Source organism: Panthera pardus, unplaced genomic scaffold (genome assembly GCF_024362965.1).
Source record: "Panthera pardus isolate Hobbes unplaced genomic scaffold, ASM2436296v1 HiC_scaffold_16, whole genome shotgun sequence".
NCBI lineage: Eukaryota > Metazoa > Chordata > Mammalia > Carnivora > Felidae > Panthera > Panthera pardus.
In genome coordinates, this window is record NW_026526721.1 from 87148079 (window position 1) to 87168372 (window position 20294).

General features: G+C 38.5%; 1 protein-coding gene across 3 annotated transcripts in view; it reads right to left on the reverse strand.

Annotated features, from left to right (window-relative positions):
* Nucleotides 1–20294, reverse strand: part of KCNMB2 (potassium calcium-activated channel subfamily M regulatory beta subunit 2) — a 240228-nt gene that overhangs the window by 23117 nt on the left and 196817 nt on the right. For all 3 annotated transcript variants that reach the window (XM_019463217.2, XM_053903620.1, XM_053903619.1), the window contains exon 2: nt 11343–11465. In XM_019463217.2, coding sequence (XP_019318762.1) covers nt 11343–11398 — 56 coding nt within the window. In that variant the 5' untranslated portion in view covers nt 11399–11465. The remainder of the gene's footprint in view (nt 1–11342; nt 11466–20294) is intronic.

Genomic DNA, 20294 nt, shown 5'->3' on the forward strand with positions numbered 1-20294 from the left:
TACAGTCTTGGGAGGAAGAATCAGTATGGAGCAGGACTACAAATTCAGTTTTGAACATGTGCGATGTCCAACAACAGTAGGTATAGAGCAGGAACTTGGATTTCTTAAAAAAAATTTTTTTTTTAATGTTTAATTTTGAGAGAGAGAGTGAGGGAGCAAGTGCATTAGTGGAGGTGGGGCAGAGAGAGAGGGAGAGAGAGAGAAGCCCAAGCAGGCCCCACACTGTCAGTGCAGAGCCTGATGTGGGGCTTGAAACTACAAACCATGAGATCATGACCTAAGCCAAAATGAAGAGTTGGATACTTAACCAACTGAGCCATCCAGGTGCTCCAGGAATTTGGATTTCTAAGCTTGGTGCAGATCTAGCCTTGGTGTGTTCTGGAAAAGCAGTACATTTGAGCTCTGTTGAGGCAGTCGTGGCTTCAGGATGAACTATGAATCAATATAGTGGATATAAGTCAACATTTATAGATGTTGACAGAATAAGTAGTAGATAATGTATAGTCTTTACTACGTGTGCAGGGGGCATTCTGTCCAAATCTTTTTGGTGAATGGGCATTATTAATAAAGGTACAAGGCAAATCCAAGTACAATAAAAGTCTCACAATAAATCTACAAGGCAAATCCAAGTATGATAAAATATCTTGCGTAAAAAAGGATTTTCAATTATCTAATAAAGCTTCCTTCACCCCCCCCCCCCCAAACAGTAGTCAGCACAATATAATTTTATTTCAAACTCCATATTTGGATAGTTTCTTAAAGTTTGATATTAGGACTGAGGCTATAGTTCATAAGCAAATTATTTACAAGACTATCTATATGCAAACATGGATATAAAGAGTAAAATGTGTAAGATTTTTCTCCCTAGCCTTCCCTATTTAAATTCAGATTCTCCTGATAGTTAGCTTGCCAGGAGAAAATATTCAGGTTAAGGCAGGGTAAAGATTATTTATTAATTCATTTGTTTGTCAATATTTTTAAGTCCTCATCGGATGAAATATATGGTGCCGAGTTCTGGGGATACAAAGTGAGTAAGGCATGTCCTGTGGGGCTGGGTAAGAGACCACTGAAATTGATTTGAGAAGAATACAGAAGAGAAGCAAGTCAGTGTGGTGCAGCCATTTGCCAAAGGATCAGTTAGTGAACAGCTCATTCACCAAGAGCCAATCTACTGAAGGATCAGTTTGCTAAATGGATAGTTTGCCTACTTTATCACATTTACACACTTAACAAAGACTTTTTAAAGGAGTATTATCTTAAGTATGGTAAATGAATACGGATACCTTTTTGTTATGGATATTTTAAGAACACATTCAATCAAAAAGTAAATTCTTCTTGTGAATATATTCTTTTTAGCAGCTTTGTAAGATCTCTTTGATTTTTTTTAAAGCTAAGCTTCCTAGGGAGACTGAGTCTTTTTATAAATATATTCTTATGAATATATTCATAGATATATCTTTCTTGACTACGTGTGTGAATATATTCTTCTAATAGATATAACAAAAATTGGCATTTGATTTGGAAGAATCTCAGTTTATATTAATTTTTTCAAAACCTTTTTAGAGTCATTGCCATTTTGCTAACATTTTAGCATCATTGGTATTCTTATGACAAATTTCATATTGACTACTTTGATTTGTTAACTTTATCAATTAACCAAATTTCTTTTAACTATTTATAAGGTTATGGTAGTTAATTTTGGACAGGAATTTTAACAGCTTTTTGAAGATTTTTTGAAGTTTCATTTGAAAAGTTTTTATTTTGTCCTTATGACATCATCTTCCAAAATGTTTAATTTGTCTCTGCTCTGGTCCTGTTATTGCAACGGGAGGCATCTGGGTAAAAATGGTGGACCCTCTGCTGGGGGAAAATTGAAGAGGAGAAATCAGCATATGGCACAGATTGGCAGTCTGCTAACCTGTAGAACTATGTAGGATTACATTGAGCATACTAAGTTTTTGGTACGTAGCTAAATTTGAGAAACTCATCAAAATGATTGGCAAATTTTTTTTGGGGGGGTGGTGAGTAATGGTTTCAGGCAAATTGGCTATCACTGTGTTGGGTATTGCTTGAGCTGGGCATTCAGCAGATTGACGGTAGATAAATGATACTGGGGCTATTATTTATAAGCAGGAAGGTGGTGTAGAAGTGTGCCAGTTGAAGGCCATAACTTGATTTCATTGGCTATGGTTAAGGGTCCTATAGCAGACTGAACTGAGTCTCTGATGAGCAAACAATTTAGAAAGAGAAGAGTATCTAGCAGAATGTGACAGAATAGGAGTAGCTGAGAATAGTTGGATTCTAGGATCTGGTGGGTGGGGGATTGCAGGCAGCAAGCTGGTTAGGTAGGCAGGGGCTGTAGGCAAAGGATCTTGTGTGTTTTCTTAAGTCAGAAGAACCATTAAAAGAATTTAAAGAATGAAATGATATAATCTCATTTGTACTTTAGGAAGATCACTCAAGTTAGTGTGGTTGATTATTTAGAAAAGTTTAAGTCTGGAGGTGGAGGCTGATTCTGGAACTCTCCCAATGTTTCAGGGGTTAGGTAAAGAGGAACTGGAAAAAAAAAAAAAAAGCAGTGGCAGAGGAGATGAAAATTTAGATCTGAGCATCATTGGTTTCCAGAACAAGTAACACCATGGATTTTAATGAGATTTTCTCATCAGAGAAACAAAAGACAGTGAGGGTGCTGGATGGAACAGAGAGGGCAAGAAGACAGATCTGCAAAGGGTACGGAATGTGTGAAAGGTGAGGGGGCCTGGAGGGTGTGGGAAAGATATGAATAAAAGTAAACAATTATGTATATCTGAAATTACTTGGGGGGGATACTTAAGAAACTCATACATAATACTTAACATACTGAATATTTATGTTTATGTCTTTCTGGTCTAATGAATACTGAGCTGCTTAACAGTGAGAGCCAGACCACATTCATCTTTGTAGGCTCAGTCTCTTGGATTTATTAGGGTCACAAAATATATTCCTTTTATGTGGGCTAGATATGGCTACGATATGCTTAGATTGTGAGGTAGCCAGCATTAGGAAGCTAAATGACCAATGGAAACCAACTAAATTAGGGAAACATGGCTACAGCAGGCTCCTGTCTTCCTTTTTCTGTCAGTGTCCATTGGACTCTACCACCAACAAATTTAGTATTACTTCCAGAAAGACTTCAAACTTTTGAGACACTAAGAGCTCTCATTTCCAGACTTCAAGGAAAAGAGTCTTCTGTTACATCCTTTCGGGGATGAACCTATGGGGCAGTGGATGGCTGAGGGTCAGGTGAGCTGAAATGAGCAGAGTTGCTATATATTTCTGTTCCAGGAACACAAAAACTGTTATCTCATATGGCAGAGCTGGGAGTGGCATTGATTAAAACAGTCATTGAGGTGGATGAAGCTAGAATGCATTATGCTAAGTGAAATAAGTCAATCAGAGAAAGCCAAATGCCATACGATTTCACTCATATGTAGAATTTAAGAAACAAAACAGATGAACATATGGGAAGGGGGGGAGAGAAAGGAGGGGAATAAACCACAAGAGGCTCTTAATGATAGAGAACAAACTATGTGTCGACAGAGGGAGGTGGGTGGGAGGTGAGCTAGACAGGTGATGGGTACTAAGAAGGGCACTTGTGATGAGCACTGGGTATTGTATATAAGTGATGAATCACTGAATTCTACTCCTGAAACCAATATTTCACTGTATGTTAACTCACTAAAATTTAAATTAAAAAAAGAAAAAAGAAATAAACTTTCAAGGAAAACAGAACAAAACAAAAAAAACCAGCCATTTTTCTGCCTTTTGTCCATCAAAGCCTTCCATGTTTTTGAGATGTGCTTCTTCATATGTATATCCTCTTTTTCTATTACTTCCACACTTCATGTTTTCTTTTCCTTGAGCTAATAGGTGTGTGTGTGTGTGTGTGTGTGTGTGTGTGTGTGTGCACATATAAATTTAATTATTCTGTTTCCAATCTTTTAAAGTACATTCCATTGGGAGAAATGTGCTTTGAGTTTGGGAACAAATGGTAGTCACATTTAATATAGTCATTAACAAGAGACGTTTTGTCCATGAGCCTACTGTTATTGTAAACTTATTAATCCACAGGACTTGCCAGGAAGTCTTGAAATATTATTTTATGAGTAATAGACAAAGGATGAAAGCAAAATGATGGAGATAAAAGTAGGAGTTATTTCTTTTTAGTCCTGCCTTTAACTTACCAGATCACACAATTTCCCAGTGGTATCTTAATTTTTAATTCTTAATTTTTAATCATATTGTAGCCACTTAATTTTATTTTTTACCTGATCTATTAGCATATTGGAATTGATTAAAAACTCATTAGTGAAAAATAGAAGGAAAGAAAATTATGTGAATCATTCAGCTAAGGTAGGGTAACTTGATAACCTAAAGAGTCTTTGAGAAGTACTGCTTTTTACATTGACTACAGTATTTGGCACTAGTGCAATAATGGTAAAAATAAGTAACAAATAACTAGAATGACTCTATACCTGGAGATAAAAATAGAGTTACAAAGAACTCATGGGTCGTAGAATAAAACATGATAAAGTAGGACATATTTAGGACTGAATAATAACAAAACACTAAAGAGCAACTAATGGGTTGTGACTAAAGCAATACATACATTAAATACATTAAATGTAAATACATACATTAAATAAGCAATACATTAAATGCTTGTATTAGGTAAGAAAGGAGCCTAAAAATTAATGTGGTAGACATCTAACTTAGGGAGTTATTAAAAGATTAAGAAAATATATTAAAAGAAAATGCAAGAAGGAAATAATAAATAATAGAAGATAAATTATATTAAAGGATCAATGAATTCAAAATTAATTTTTTGAAAAGACTAATGAAATATACAACCTCTGACAAGACTGATCAAGAATAAAATAGAGAAGGGCCAAATAAATATTAAGAATTAAAAAACCATAAATACAGATACAACATGGATTAGAAAGATAATAGAGGATATTTAAAGCAACTTTATAGCAAGACATTTGAAAACTCTGAAATACATAATTTACTGAAATATACAGTAAATTCTTTTAAATATAGAACTTACTGAAATGGATTCAGAAATAACTAGAAAATCTGAATAGTTCTAAATCATTAAAAAATTGAATCATGAAATTTAAATATCCTCATAATGGAAATCATTCTGGAGTATAGAAAAAGATGGAATGCTATCCAACCTATTTATGAGGTTAGTAAATTTTGATGCCAAAAGCAAATCGTACAACACAAAGAGGAGAGTAATGGACCAATTTCATTCATAAACATAAATGCAAACATTTAAAAAACAAGTTAGCTCCCTAAATCTAGCAATATATAAAAGTGAAAACACATCATTCTCAATTTGGGGTTATCCCAGGAATATGATGTTGGTCATCATTTGATTATCAATGTAATGTATAAACATATTAAAGGGTTACCATTATATGAAGAGAAACATATTTGATAATAATTAACATCCATTCATGATAAAAACTTTTACAAAATTAGAAATAAAAATATTTTTTAAATGTTTATTTATTTTTGAGAGAGTGCAAGTGAGGGAGGGGCCAAGGGGGGTAGGTATGGAGGACCCGAAGCAGGCTCTGCGCTGACAGCAGTGAGCAGGGTGTGGGGCTTGAACTCACAAACTGCAGGATCATGACCTAAACTGAAGTTGGATGCTCAACTGACTGAACCACCCAGGTGCCCCAGAAATAGAAACATTCTTAATATGATGAAATAGAGGAAATATAGTAAACCTGATACTTAGTGGTGAAATGTTTATGAGCAGGAACAAAGCAAAGATATTCACTATTATCTGTTTTATTTGTGGTTTACTGGCTGTATAATATGGCAAGAAAAAAAAATGAATTTTATATTTATTGAAAAAAAAGAAGCAAAAATGTATTATTCACTAATGATATGATTGTGAAGAAAATGCAAAAGAATCTATGGATAAATTATTAAAATTAATTAGAAAATTAGTATAGTTGAAAAAGTCGATATATTTGCTTTTCCACATGCCTGTAAAAGCAGAAAATATAATTTATATTTATTCATTTTGTTTTTGAAAATATAATTTAAACATTAAAAAATCAAAACACTTGGGAATAAATCTAATGAGCTATGTGCAAGTTCTCTTTGGAGTATCTATGAAGTTTTATTGGGAAATATTAGGGAAGACAAATCAGTGTAGAGATTAATCATATTCAGTGAAAGACTTGATGACATAAAGTTGCAAATTTGCCATAAATTAATTAATGGATTTCATAAAATTCCAATAAAATTTCAAGAACTTCAATAAAAATTTCAAGTGGGGTAGGTATGACTTGACAAGCTGATTCTAAAATTTATATGGAAGTACAAACATCTAGGGATAGCAAATCCACTTCTGATTATAAAAGAACAAGGTGGGCAACTTGTCCTGTCAGATACCAAGATTTTTACAATGCAAAAGTTTGTAAGCTCAAGGGTGGTATCTGTTTGAGGTAGACAGAGTTGACCAGTGAAACAAAATGGAGATCCAAGAACATATCCACGCATGTGTGGAAACCTGATATATGATACATGTGTGCTTTTAGATCACTGGGAAAAGGATATTCTATCTAAGAAAAGGTGCTGGGCCATTTGGTTATCCATAAAGAAAAAAAATTGGATGCCTACTTCACAAAACACAAAAGTCAACTTCAGATGATTGAAGACTTAATTGTCAAAGGCACACCTACAAAATATTAAGGAAACTGAACTTGGAGTAGGAAGGGATTTTAAAATGTTCAAAAAAATGCTAACACATTAAAATAAGAACATATATTTATGAGAAGACATCATAAACAGGGTGAGGACAAACTGGGAGAAGCTATTTGCACACAATAAACAGCCAAAGGGTTAATGTAAATTTTTACAAAGAATTCCTGCAAGTCAATAAAAAGACAATCCAGTAGAAAACTTGACTTCGTATTTGAACAGGCACTTCACAGAAAAGAACAAAGGAAACAGGCTCAATCTTATTAGTAATCCGAGAAATGGGAATCGAAGTCATAGTGCCCTCTGGATTGGTGAAAATTAAAAATCTCAAAACCTGGGGCATGTGGGTGGTTCAGTCAATTAAGCATCGGACTTGATTTTGGCTCAAGTCATGAGCTCACAATTCATTGAGCTTGGGCTCTGTGCTGACAGTGCAAAGCCTGCTTGGGATTCTCTCTCTCCTTCTCTCTCTGTCCCTCCCCTGCTCATGCTCTCTCTCTGTCTCTCAAAATAAGTAAATAAACTTAAAAACAAAGTCTGAAAACCCTATGTAAGGTTGTAGAGCAATGAAATGACATTAATGGCTGCTGTGGAAAGCAATGGCATTACCTGGTAGAGTAGAAGCTGTACATACTTTTGAACTAAATATACCCATTAGGTACATATCCTAAGAAATATTTGTACAAAGTGTACAAGAAGACATGGACAAGAGGGATTATAGCAGCATTGTTGGTACAAAAGGAACTAGAAATGATGCAAATGTCTATTAGCAATAGACTGGATGAATAAATGGTAGTATATTCATATCAGAGCAGACTACACAGCAGAGAAAATGAGATGTAGCTACCCACATTGGCACTGATAAATCATAGAAACATAATGTTTGGTGAAAAAAGTTTCAGAATAATTCATAAGGCACGATTCCATTGATATAAAGCCTCCAAACATTCAGAAGTAAACAATATATTGTTTAAAGATTCCAATGTGATAAACTGAAGAAAAAGCAAGGGGATGACAAACAGAACATTCAAGATGGTGGTTATCTCTGGGTAGGGAGGAGGGTGCTATTAGGGAAGCATCCACAAGGGCTTCAAAAATTCTGATTGCTTTATTTTTTAACCTTAATGAAGGGTGCTCAGATGCTTATTATATCATCATCTTTTGTGTGTTAACATGATGAATATTCCTTTATATCAGTTCACTATTTAATAAAAACAACCCAAAGAATATTTGATAAAAGCTTGGCTGTACTGTCCTTAGCCGATAACCTCTCTTTCCTTTAAATTCTGAATTAGTTATTGTTGATGCTGTTTTATTCTGCTGCCTGCAATTTTGGGATTAAACTAAGCTCACCTAACCAAGAAGTTTGTTCAGAGATGAAAAAGTTTTCCTTCATAGTGCTGGTGCGTGGAATGGGGGATAAGGATAGAAACCAGTATTTTGCATAGAGCAGATGATCAGAACAAGGACTGGCTTTGATTTAAACAGATGGGAAAAAAATGCAAAATTGACTTTAACTTCCCTTGAGCCATAAGACATTTGGTTTCAGGATTTGGGGTGGACTTTTCCTTCTCTTTGGTTGCTCTGCCTGTCTGTAAGCTATTTCCTGATGTTCCACCTCTTGAGGAATCCCAGGGAAGCCAGTGTCCTAACAAGTTTGGCTGTGGTCTCTCGAAGAGGGCGCACGGAGTGGAGCTGAGGAGTTTTGGCTGCCTGGCCCCTGGGATCGCTGCAGGAGCCTGGCGCACAAAGGCCAGCTTTGCAGAATAAGAAAGTGGAGGTGGAACCATTGCCAGCAGGGCTGGGCAGTGCTGCCAGACAACCTACTTCATTTATTTCCAAGTAATTAACTTGAGGACCTTAATGATCTAGATTCATTATCAGCCATCATCACCTTCATTACCACCATGATTACTGCCACTAAGAGCATCTTAAGCAGCACAATAGACGCTGTTCCAAATCAGTTTTAAAATCGGAGTCTTGTCCTGCAGGAGTCTGTGAATTAGGCAGTGAAGAGGAAGGTGTGGTCAAGGCAGAGGTACAGACAAATGAACCAACATCAAACTAAGGATACTGGCTTAGTGGCAGATTCCGTTGCTGGGTTCGTTGGCTGTTTTTCCATTTGTCTTTGACTTTCAAGGCTAAAACCGTGCAGATTGATTTCATAGGCCTTGGCATTCCTATCCCATAAATAAAGCTTGCTGAAAATTATTTCTTATAGTCAATAGTTTAATTATTTTAAATCTTATAGTTATTGAAATCATAACTTGAAAATAAAAAAAAATGAAAGTAGTAATTTAAGAGTTTCATATAATTTTAATGGTGTAGAATATGAAGCTAATTATTGGCTCCCTTTAACTGCACAAACATTGCCAACATATCATATCCACATGTTTACTGTCTCCTTTGATATGCGATTTTCAGCTGTGTTTTAATACAGTCTCCCCCGCTGCGGGCTTGGCTGTTCATTGCTGTTCCAAATGTCTCATGTTTGAAAGAGCCGATGGAAGCTCTGGGTGCAGGGGAGAGAATATGACCTTGAGTTCAAATTCTGATTCCATCACTGGCCAGTCGTTGGACCCTTGGAAGTTATTTAAAAATCTCTGAGCCTCAGCTTCCTCATCTGTAAAATGGGCGCAATCATCTCTATCTTATAAATTAAGAGGGCAGTTTATATAAAACATATAGTGCATAGTAATTTCTTCTCTGGTGTTAAACTTTTTGTAAAAATGTTTTATATATATATATATGTATATATATATATATATATATATATATATATATATACACACACACACACACACTTAATTAAATTATTCGATGAGAATAAATAGGAGGTGAAATAAGTCACGCTTCACCTTCTCTGGTGAAGCCTTCAAAATCTCAGACAGGCTGGCCATTGAAAGTCACAATATTGCTCTAGAGCAGCACAATCTCTGCCATTTCTCACTATCACTGTCAGGGAATTTTTTTTTTTTTAAGGAAACGAGATTATATGCAAAATATGCAATTTTCAAATGACACACTGAGTTTTAGTCTTACAGTAAAGATCTTGCTGAAAAATGATTCACTTACTTGGATTGAAAGCAAATGAAAAATAACTTGATTAAGCCCTGAGAAAAAGCATGTGGAAACCTACAGATGAACAAACATAGCGAATTTTCAGTCCATCTTCTTGTGCTGTGTTGAGCACTAGGACTTTGTTCAAACACTAGTTGCCTCTGGGCTGTAATTTTACCTAAACATCATATCATTATTTTCCCCATAATTAAGATAGTATAACATATTACAAAGCATTTAGAAAATGGAGAAGTAAAAAACATGTTTTTCCTTCCAGGCTTTTTCCTGTGTGTGTGTCTGTGTGTGTGTGTGTGTGTGTGTGTAGATACACACACACATAAGGTGGCTGCAATCATAGATTGTATGCAATTTTTCAACTTGATTTTTCAGTTAATATGATGTCAAAGTATTTTTAAGTGCTAAGTGATATATTGCATTTCATGATTTATTTAACAGGTTTTCTGTTGTGAATACTAATGTCGCTTCCAAGTTTTTCACCGTAATATATAGTTACTGCGAAGAACAATTTTGCTTTTGGAATTTTTCAAAGGATTTCCTCTGTAGGGTAATACAGACTTTAAAAGGAAAAATGAAAGTACCAGCTCTCAAAACTGCATTCAAGCCAACCTCCTTCAGGTCCTTCCTGTGTCCAGCACCATTTATCAGGTCTGGTTTCTGTCAGCTTCTGCAGGCAGATGAGCCTTGCTTAAGTTGCAATATGCTGCTGTAGGTAGTTGTGTTTCCAACTCCACCAAACCCAAGTAATAGTATAAGGTCAATGAGGAAAAGAGAGAAGCGGCAGAAAATAAACGGAGAGAAAGCAAATATTTAAAAATGGCCAGAGAATTTTATGAATGGATGTTCTCCCTAGACACAAGTGGGAGAGCTAGACTGAGATGTGTAATTGTCGTTTTGTCTTTTATTAACATTGCCTCTGCCTTTCAATCTTTCTTCTCATTCCTCCACTCCTCCCCTACCCCATGCTACTTCTTCTTCTAAGGACTTTGAGGGCTGCATGGGCTTGTCCATCCTCTTTTCACCCTCTCATAGTTTCTGCTTTCCTTCCTTGCCATGTCTTTGAAAGGCAATTTTTATCACTTTGGTTCAGTATTTATTGAGAATTTACTGTGTGCCAGGAACAGTGGTAGGTGCTGGGGATTCACTGTGAACTACAAAGTCTGTGCTGGTCAAGAGGATCGTGGGAGGCTCTGATTGAATGGATATTCTGAAAGCAGAGCTGGAGCTAGCTAAGTGATGAATAGGTATGTGTGTTCATGGATGAAGGGCATCTATGACAGGGAATAGCCTTTGCAAAGCCATGCAGTGGGAGGGAGCACCGAGAGTGCAAGGCGGTGGGCCAGAGTGTCAGAAACCCTACTCCCTCAATGTAGTGCCCGTTCCTCATTAACACTTGCCAAACATGAGGCTCAGTTGCCTCTTGCTTTCCTACTGGCACTCTGTCTGGGTAGTTGGGTTAAATGATTCTGAAAAGCCCCCGGGAGTCCCCAGTAATTTACCTTTTCTCATCGTGTCTGTAAGATGAAGAGGTCCGGCCACTGGTCCATATAAACATCTTAGAGGATGTTGGTCCAGGGGCTGTTTTCCTTACAGTGGAAGTCCTGGAGGAATGGTGAAAAGACCTAGAAGGGGAACACACTGAAGTTAAATCCATTGCCTTGAGTGTGGGGAACTCTGTATCAGTAGCAACCAATAGCTTCGGTGGATCGACTCTCTTAAATAAGGCCAAGTTTCTGTTGCTATAGGGCAGTGGTTCTCAACCTTGGCTGCATATGACAATTAATTGGGAATCTTTTAAAAACCAGATCCCTTCCTCAGAAATATGCATTCAATTTTTAAAAAGTTTCCTTGTTTCTAATGCACTGCTAGGGTGGAGAGCCACAGCCAAGCCACTGCCGTAGGGAAACCTGGTTAATTGATGTTAGCATCATATTCCTTCTCCACAAATCTAATTTTGGTATGGTTTCACACTCTTTGGTACACTCTATTTTGGTTCAGATTTGGATACTAAAATTCTATTTCTCCTTTCCTATTTAAACTCTTTTCCTTGATGTTGACAGATGTGCATATTGGATGACAAAACATCATCTTTTATTTTTATTTTTTATTTAAAAAAATTTTTAGTGTTTATTTTTGAGAGACAGAGAGAGAGACAGACAAAACACAAGTGGGGGAGGAGCAGAGAGAGAGGGAGACACAGAATCCGAAGCAGGCTCCAGGCTCTGAGCTGACAGCACAGAGCCCCACGTAGGGCTCGAACTCACGGACAGTGAGATCATGACCTGAGCTGAAGTTGGAGGCTCAACTGACTGAGTCACAAGGGGCCCCAAAACATCATCTTTTAAATATGCTCTGCTGTTGCCAAAGCTGTTGGGTGCATTCTGTGGTGTTTGAGTCTCTGAGAAAATCACAGCAGCAGGAGCAGAAGCAGATACTCTCTGGTTCCTAGAGGCTAGGTTTATAGGATCAAGAGTCAGGATGTTAGATGAATGTTGTGTTCTCTTGGTTAGGATTTGGCTTAGGGGTAAGTTTTTTCATCTCTAAGCATAGCACCGAAAGCAGTTAGCTATTATTATTTGTTTTCTGCATAATAGTCACTTTCTAGGGATTTAGAAATATGAAATATAGAAATCTTAATCACATATAAAAGTTAAAATAATATTGAGCAAATAGAACAAAGGAAGGAAGGAAAGTGATTCCTTCATGACGTACAATCACTTATGACTTCATTTTTTTGGTTGAATACTATTTTAATGGGAGGCATGAGACTGGAAATACTAGCTATTATATGATATATTAGCTACTACATGCCAGGCACTTTGCATATATTATTTATTCATATATCTTGAGATGTATATTCATATATCCACCTTGTGCTTATATAATGAAAACTGCAAGGTGGATGGTGCTATTATTTCCAGATTACAAATGATACTTCCAGGAGATTGAAATATTTGCTCAGATTTAGAAAAAGTGAAGCCATGCTTCAAAACCAATGTCTGCTTGCCTCAAATTCTCATGTTCTCTGTAGAAAGACATATTATGATCTCAGCCCAGTGAATCTCAAACTGTAATGTGCTTGTGAATTACCTGGGGGTTTTACAACAATGTGGATTCTGATTTGGTGGGGTCTGGGGTAGGGCCTGAGTTTTTACATTAATAACACAGTCTCAGGTGATGCTGTTGTTGAATGTCTTCAGAAAATACTGAGCAGCAAGGGCTCAGAGCATGTACTTAGAGTCAGTGGTTGGTTAGAGGCCCAATTTTGTCACTATATAACTGTGTGGCCTTAGGAAAGTCACTTAATTTTGCTAGAGCTTGGTTGTTTCTTGTTTTTTTTTTTTTAATTTTCCCAATGTTTATTTATTTTTGAGAGACAGAGAGAGACAGAGCTTGAGTAGGGAGGGGGCAGAGAGAGAGGGAGACACAGAATCCAAAGCAGGCTCCAGACTCCAAGCCACCAGCACAGAGCCTGATGCAGGGCTCAAACCCATGAACCGTGAGATCATGACATGAGCTGAAGTTGGATGCTTAACACACTGAGCCACCCAAGTGTCCCAGGGCTTGATTGTTTTTAATCTGTAACATAGAAAGTTTGAAATAGAGAACCTTTATGATTGCTCTCAGGTCTAACATTTTGTGATTCAGTAAATGGTAGAAGGAATCCAAGCATATTCAAGTCATTGTGTACTGCCTTTCTGGGTCTAGGTCTGGGAATAGATTTCCTTCTGCAACTCTGGGGCCAGCATTCAAGAAGGAACAGGGACCATGGAGATAGCAGGGGTTTGGTAACCAGTATAGATGAAGAAAGGATACACCTGAATGGAAGCCCTTAACAATTTTAGAAAGGCTTAGAAGTTGAATCTGATAGCTATTTTTAAAAAAATGTTTATTTATTTATAAAGTTTTTCTAAATGTTTATTTATTGTTGAGACAGAGTGAGACAGAATGTGATCAGGAGAGGGGCAGACACAGAATCCGAAGCAGGCTCCAGACTCTGAGCTATCAGCACAGAGCCCCTCATAGCTCAAACCCATGAAGTGTGAGATCATGACCTGAGTTGAAGTCAGACACTTAACTGACTGAGCCACCTAGTTGCCCCTATTTATTTTTGAGAGAGAGAGAGAGAGAGAGAGAGAGAGAGAGAGAGAGAGAACGCATGTGGGGGTGAGGAGAGGCAGAGAGAGAGGGAGACAGAGGATCCAATGTAGGCTTTGCGCTGTGAGCAGAGAGCCCTATGCAGGCTCTTGAACTCAAGAACCATGAGATCATGACCTGAGCTAAAGTCGGAAGCTTACCTGACTGAGCCACCCAGGTGCCCCCAAATCTGCTAGGTCTTTAAATGACTTGGATCTGAGATACTGAAAGTTAGTTATGTTCCTTTTTGAAGATCTGTAAAACACATCAAATAGCATGGAGATTAAATCCATTACCAAAGCCAGTCAGCCTTCAGGAGATAAGAATGATTTGAATCTAAGTTGAATGAAATACTCCATAAGAATGTGGACTGGCTTAAACTTCCAGGAAGTTACTTCAGCACTGACTCTAGTAGAATCTTCTGCTCAGCTCAGTCACTCTGGAAGGACTAGGGACGTGGAGTAGACAGAAAACTGGCACACTTTGAGTTAAGGTAAAGCAATAAATTAGTGAGTTCCTGCCCTGTTACTGGTTATTAACCAGCATTTAATAGACACACCATACACATTATGGATGCTTTGAAATCATTCTAAGTGCAAAGAGCTGCAGTGATTTTAATATGCTTAGGATACTTTCAGACTGTGTGTCATTATTCTAGCATGTACCTGGCTCTGTCGTTTTAAGATATGGAAAGTGGGAGACGAAAGATATATTCATTCTAATTAACCATGTAAAGCTTGTTAGAAGGGACTCAGTGACTCCTCAGGTTAGGTCACTGAGTGGAATTGGGGTTTCTCCAGCCCAATGTCCTTTCATAAAGACAAACTGTTATTTAAAGCCTGTTAGGTTTGCTGTTAATTAAACTGAAAAGGAGTAGCTGCTTTCAGGACAACAGTATAAAGGTTCTGTGGAAGTTGAAAAAATTTCCAGGCTTCAAAGAAACTCCCAGGATATGTTAATGGAAGTTGATTTGGAGGCTCTCTGAGCTCAAAGGCAGTCCTCCTGAACTCTTAAATAATTACCTCAACTTCACTCACATTCTAAGACAAGGAACATCTCATTTGAATTGTGATAAGAACAGTGATACAGAGACAGAAAAAAACACTTTATACAATTTTGCGATTTGGAATCCTAGCATGAGCAGAGACCTGTGTTAGTGGTGGCACGGGCTGTGGGCAGGGGGCGGAAGCCTGGATCCAGTTCCATCACAAAGTGACCTAGGACTTGCAGTGAGCCTGGCAGGGCCATGACTCGTGTGACTCCAGATGAATGTGGTCGAAAACCCAGCAACCTAAAAGACCCAATCTCAGCCTTGAATGAAAACAGGGTGTCTGTGAGAATGTGACAATTTCTTTGTCTCAGGAACTTACAAAGGGCCTCTTTCATTGCTCAAGCACACCTTGACTCTGGTTTCTACCTCCTTGACTCTTTTCAAGCTTTCTCTCTGCCTCACTTCCCAGCCTGGTGAAGGAGTTTCTTTGTCTCCAGGGCTGTCTCAGATGTCACCTCTTCTGGGAAGCCTTTCTCTGACCCACGGTAGCAGCTCCCTCAGCTCTGCTCCCAATCCTTGGTACTCCACTTCTGTTAGAGCAAGGCATGGTCTCTCCTGCTTGTATGCAAATCTGCCACCCCTGCTAGGCCACAGGCCCTTCCAGGGCAGGGCTGCATCTTACATACGTTTATGGCACAATGTAGTTCACACAATGACACGCTGCTTATGTTTGCCGCCTGACTGTCCAAGTAGCCATTTGAAAGCATAATTGTTGGTATGACTCTGGCCTCCCGTGTTGTGGCTCAGTGCTGCTGGGTGCAGCTGCAGCTCCTTCCTGACCAACCCTGAGCTCAGCACAAGTTGTCATTCCTTCCCCCACTCACACCTCCTCCTGCTCCTTCTCCTGATTGTCCTGTTCCCTCTGTCTCTTTCACTGACTTGGCCAAAAGTTTCTGTTGCTTGCTGAATTGTCATCCAATAAGGTTTTCTTTAGAAAGGCAGCATGGTCCAAGGAGAGCCAGATGGGGCCTATTTGTCTGTTTGCCTCCTGGCATCACCAGCTACCAACCGTGTGACCTTGGACAAGTCAGTTTAACACCTCGGCGTCTAAATTTCCTCAACTGGAAAAATGGGAGTGGTGACATTTGTTTTTCTGGGTTGCTTGGAAGATTAGTGGAGTGACAGATGCCTAAGGACCTAAAGTGAGATCGAGGCACATACTAAACATCAGTTTCTTTCTTTTTCCCCTTGTTATTAATTTTTATAGCAAATGAACGGGATTTTATCTTTTTGTAAAAAAAAATCCAATTAAGTTGCTTGGTATTTGCACATTTAGACTATTGATTTTTTTTTTTTTTTTCTGATGGGTCAGTGGCACTCAATAGAGGAAAAACAGTTTTCTGAGATACTGAAATCATGAAATCTGAAGTACTTCCTCATTCCCGTTAATTTCTGGTACGTATCCTAAGCTGGGAGAGCAAAAGACAGTGTCCCTGAACCCTGGCCACACACTACAACCACCTGAGGAAATGTCTAACAAACACTGGGTCTTCAGCCTGACCAGTGAGGATCGTTGGGGTGGGGACCTTGCACTGGAATGTTGTATAAAAGCTGCTTCAGGTGATTCTGATGTGCAGCCCAGGTGAGAAACACGGCTGCAAACTCTCAGGTTCTGATTTCATTTAAGTTGAATCCTTTATGGAGACTCGCCCTGTCTCTAGAAGCTTCAGCGGGAGAGTAACATTTCTGAGTACTGTTCTGGGCAGTGGCTTCTCCACTGGAACCAGTGCCGAGGCCTCGGGGTGACAGCTGCAAGGACGAGTAGCATATGAGGCAGGGGAAGAACAAGCGGACGGATGCCGTTTTCTGGTGTCGGTGGCCTTGAGCTACGCATATGGGATACTCTTAACGCACTCTGCTTTATTAAACAGCAAGCAGGAGCCAGCAGAACTATTTAACACATAATTACATGCCTAATGTTGTGTAAAATTGTAACACTAATGACATCACAGCAGCAACTTGAAAGGTCACTCTAAGCACAGAAATTTAGGAATGCTTCTAATCTGAGAGACACTATCTTTGCAGACGGCAAATTATATGTTCTCCATAGGAACCGAGTTGTTTTGGCTTCAGGGCCTTTGGAGGGAGAAGCCAAATGTATGGTGATAATTTTAGACCTAGTGATTTAATGTAGAAAACACTGGTACATCTTAAGAGCCGCTTTAAATGTCTTTGGGATGTTTGTTTCTAAAATAAACTATGACGTCTTGTTTTAATGAGTTCATTTGGGCGTCCATTTGACGACATTTGTTAAGTGCCTGTACGTGCCAGGCACCGTACTGGGTGCTGTGGGTGACAGGCCATCATATTTGCTCCTAAGGAGAGTGTACAGTCTATGGAGGAGTGGAATAACAAATCGACATTTGCACTCTACCAGAACTGCTCTTTCTAAGGGTGCTGTGACTTCCCAGTGGGCATATCTGATAGTTTCTTGTCTCTTCACATCTTATTTAACTTGCTCAGCTTACGGAATTTGACATTAATATCGTTGGTCGTTTCCTACTTCTAAGATGCTTTACAACCTTGACTTACAGGACAAGGCTCTCTTGTTTTTCTTTCTCGCTCTCTAGCTGTTCCTTCCGTTTCTTTGTTGGGTGCCTGATCCTCTCTCTGCCCCCTAAATGTTAGTATCATCTGGGGGACTAGTCAGTACCATTGAAAAGCCTTGTGACCATATCTCCTAACAGGGATGTGAAAGACCTTTCCTCCCCAGTCTGATGCCTGAAAGATGGAGTGAATGGCACTGTTTGCTGCTCAGTTGTAGAGGTAAAGAAGGGTATCACTGAACACTAATGGCCTCTTTGAGAGGAATCAAATAAGGGAAAATGGGTTCTGTGAATTTTTTTTTGCAGACTGCTTTTCAGCAGCCGGGTTGACAATGTTCGGACTCCTGTGGCTGGAGATGGGTGCAGGAGTCACTTGTGACCTGTCACATATGCTGACTGGACTGCTGCTCACGTAATCAGGATGTGTTTGACTTCTGCTTCAGGAGGACACAGCCCGACTTAAATAATGTACCTGTCCGTTAGCCTGCTGGTGACTTGGCTCACTGAGCATAGCATTTCTGAGGCTCTGGGCTTCTAATCTTCACTCTGTGGCCGAAAAGTTGTATGAATGAAGGCAAAACACTCCTTTTATCCTCAATGTTGCCATCTGTGAAAGGATGTGGAACTCAACGCTATTCTTTTAGTGAATTCAGTTCTTAACAAATACTGAAGACGTAGCATGTGACAGGCACTGAGCTGGGTGTTGGGGATATATTGCTGAACACAAAATGCATGGCCCCCCTTTTATGGACCTTACAGTCTAGAGGAGGGGCCAGATCGGCCACACAGGGGTGCATGGGGGTCTTTAAGGTAAGATTGTTATGCATGTGCATATAATGAAGCAAGTTGTACATGACATCTACAGTCACAACAGCTATCAGAAATAATTGTCTCCAGGCTTAGTTGAAAAAGCCTTGAAATTAGTTGCAGGTTGAAATCCCAGCTCTACAACACAGTAATTATATAACCTAAATACATTGTTAAACTTCTCTGAGCCTCATTTTCCTCATCAAGAAAATCGGAGTAATAACAGATATCATAAAGATTCACCATGCAGATAATTTGAAATAATGTATGACATTGAGTAGGCACTCAGTAAATGTTAGTGTTTTTCATTTGGAGGAAATAGAATCTTTTTTTCCAAATTGCCATACGAATATATCAAGTCCTTCTGTTTGAGTCATTTAAAAAAAAAGAGTCTTATGCAGAAATGGAACACATATTTCTACATGGGCTTAATTAGTCCACTATTCCATAATTCATTTCTTAATGAGCTTTTCAAGCAGATAATCACAACTGATGTTCAGTTTGATTCCTTCCATGCTACATATTTAAAACTAGTTTAATTGTTAAACATTCACTCTATTGGGCATCACACATACACAGGTGGTGTGAGAAAACCTGCTCATAACTCACGTGTGCCTCAGATTGGTACAAATGACAGATTTATGCTGAAACCATCCATCTCTTCTTGGTGAATATGGTTTAATTCTTCTATTTCAGTTGAAAATCAAGGACACTAAACTATAATAAGAGTTTTTTTTAATAGAGAAGAGCTAGAAATGCCAATAATAAACATAAAGGTATGAGGTTCTTCTCCAGACCTATACAAATAATGCATGTATATGCATTGTTTCATGAAATACAGCAATCTGTTTGGGAGCTCTCGCTGCTTACCAGAAGAGGAAGCCAATATCCAGAAAAGTAAGTAAATTGTCTCAAGTCACAGCTATCAACTATTGATCTATAAAGTGATGATTCAGAATTTCGAACCAACCCTGTCCAACTCCAAAACCCATGCTCTCTCAACCTCTTTTGAGGTTTTGAGACCGCTTTTGCCTCCTGGCCTCCTGTTCCTCATATATAACATGAGAGAAATGAAGGAGATGAGTCTAAGTTTCCTTTCATCTGAAAAATTTTATTTCGTTCTGCTTTGGAAAATTGCAGTCAAGGTCTATTCTTACAACATGGCTTTATAATTTCACTTTGGTTAGATATAACTTCTTTCTATATTACATTCTGTTAATTTTTAAAATGAAGTCTTCAGTAATGCTCATGGGAAATCTAGTAAAGTAGAGGGAGGAGAAATTAAGCACCAAATAAGGAGGCAGAATGAAATCCCCCCATGACTCTTGAAAAGGATTTCAGTGGACCTAGGCATTTCTGTAGAGCGGGACATCTTGGGTACAAACCCTGTCTTGGTGTCAGGATTCCAACAGACTCTTCTATCTAATTTCTCCCACTCCCTACGCTGCCTCACCACACAGCTCATTTATAACTCAATTGTTAAATCACCACTCTATCCCAAGGAGGGGGCTGTGATCGTCAATGCTTTAGATGCTGTAGCATATTGGTGAGAGAGATATTTTGGGGGCAAGAGAATATAGTTCATAGGTCCAACTGTGGTCATCACTGAATGGACTTTATTTAGTCCATGGTCTCTCCTAGTAGGTGCTCTGAACGGACTACTGATAATATGTGTAAAATTCTACTCCTGGAGGAAACTAGCATTCTGAACTTGCTGTTCTCAGCCTCAAATTGAGTGCCCTATCTCTTTCTTTTTGCCAACAGGATTATTCCTTTGATTTATCCTTGTCTTTAATTGCTAAATGGAATAGTGGTAAGAAACCATGAGCTCTGAAAGCAGAGTAAACTTGAGTTCATGTCCCATTTCTGCCCTTTTGCTATCAATATTACATTGGATACAAGTTAATTAA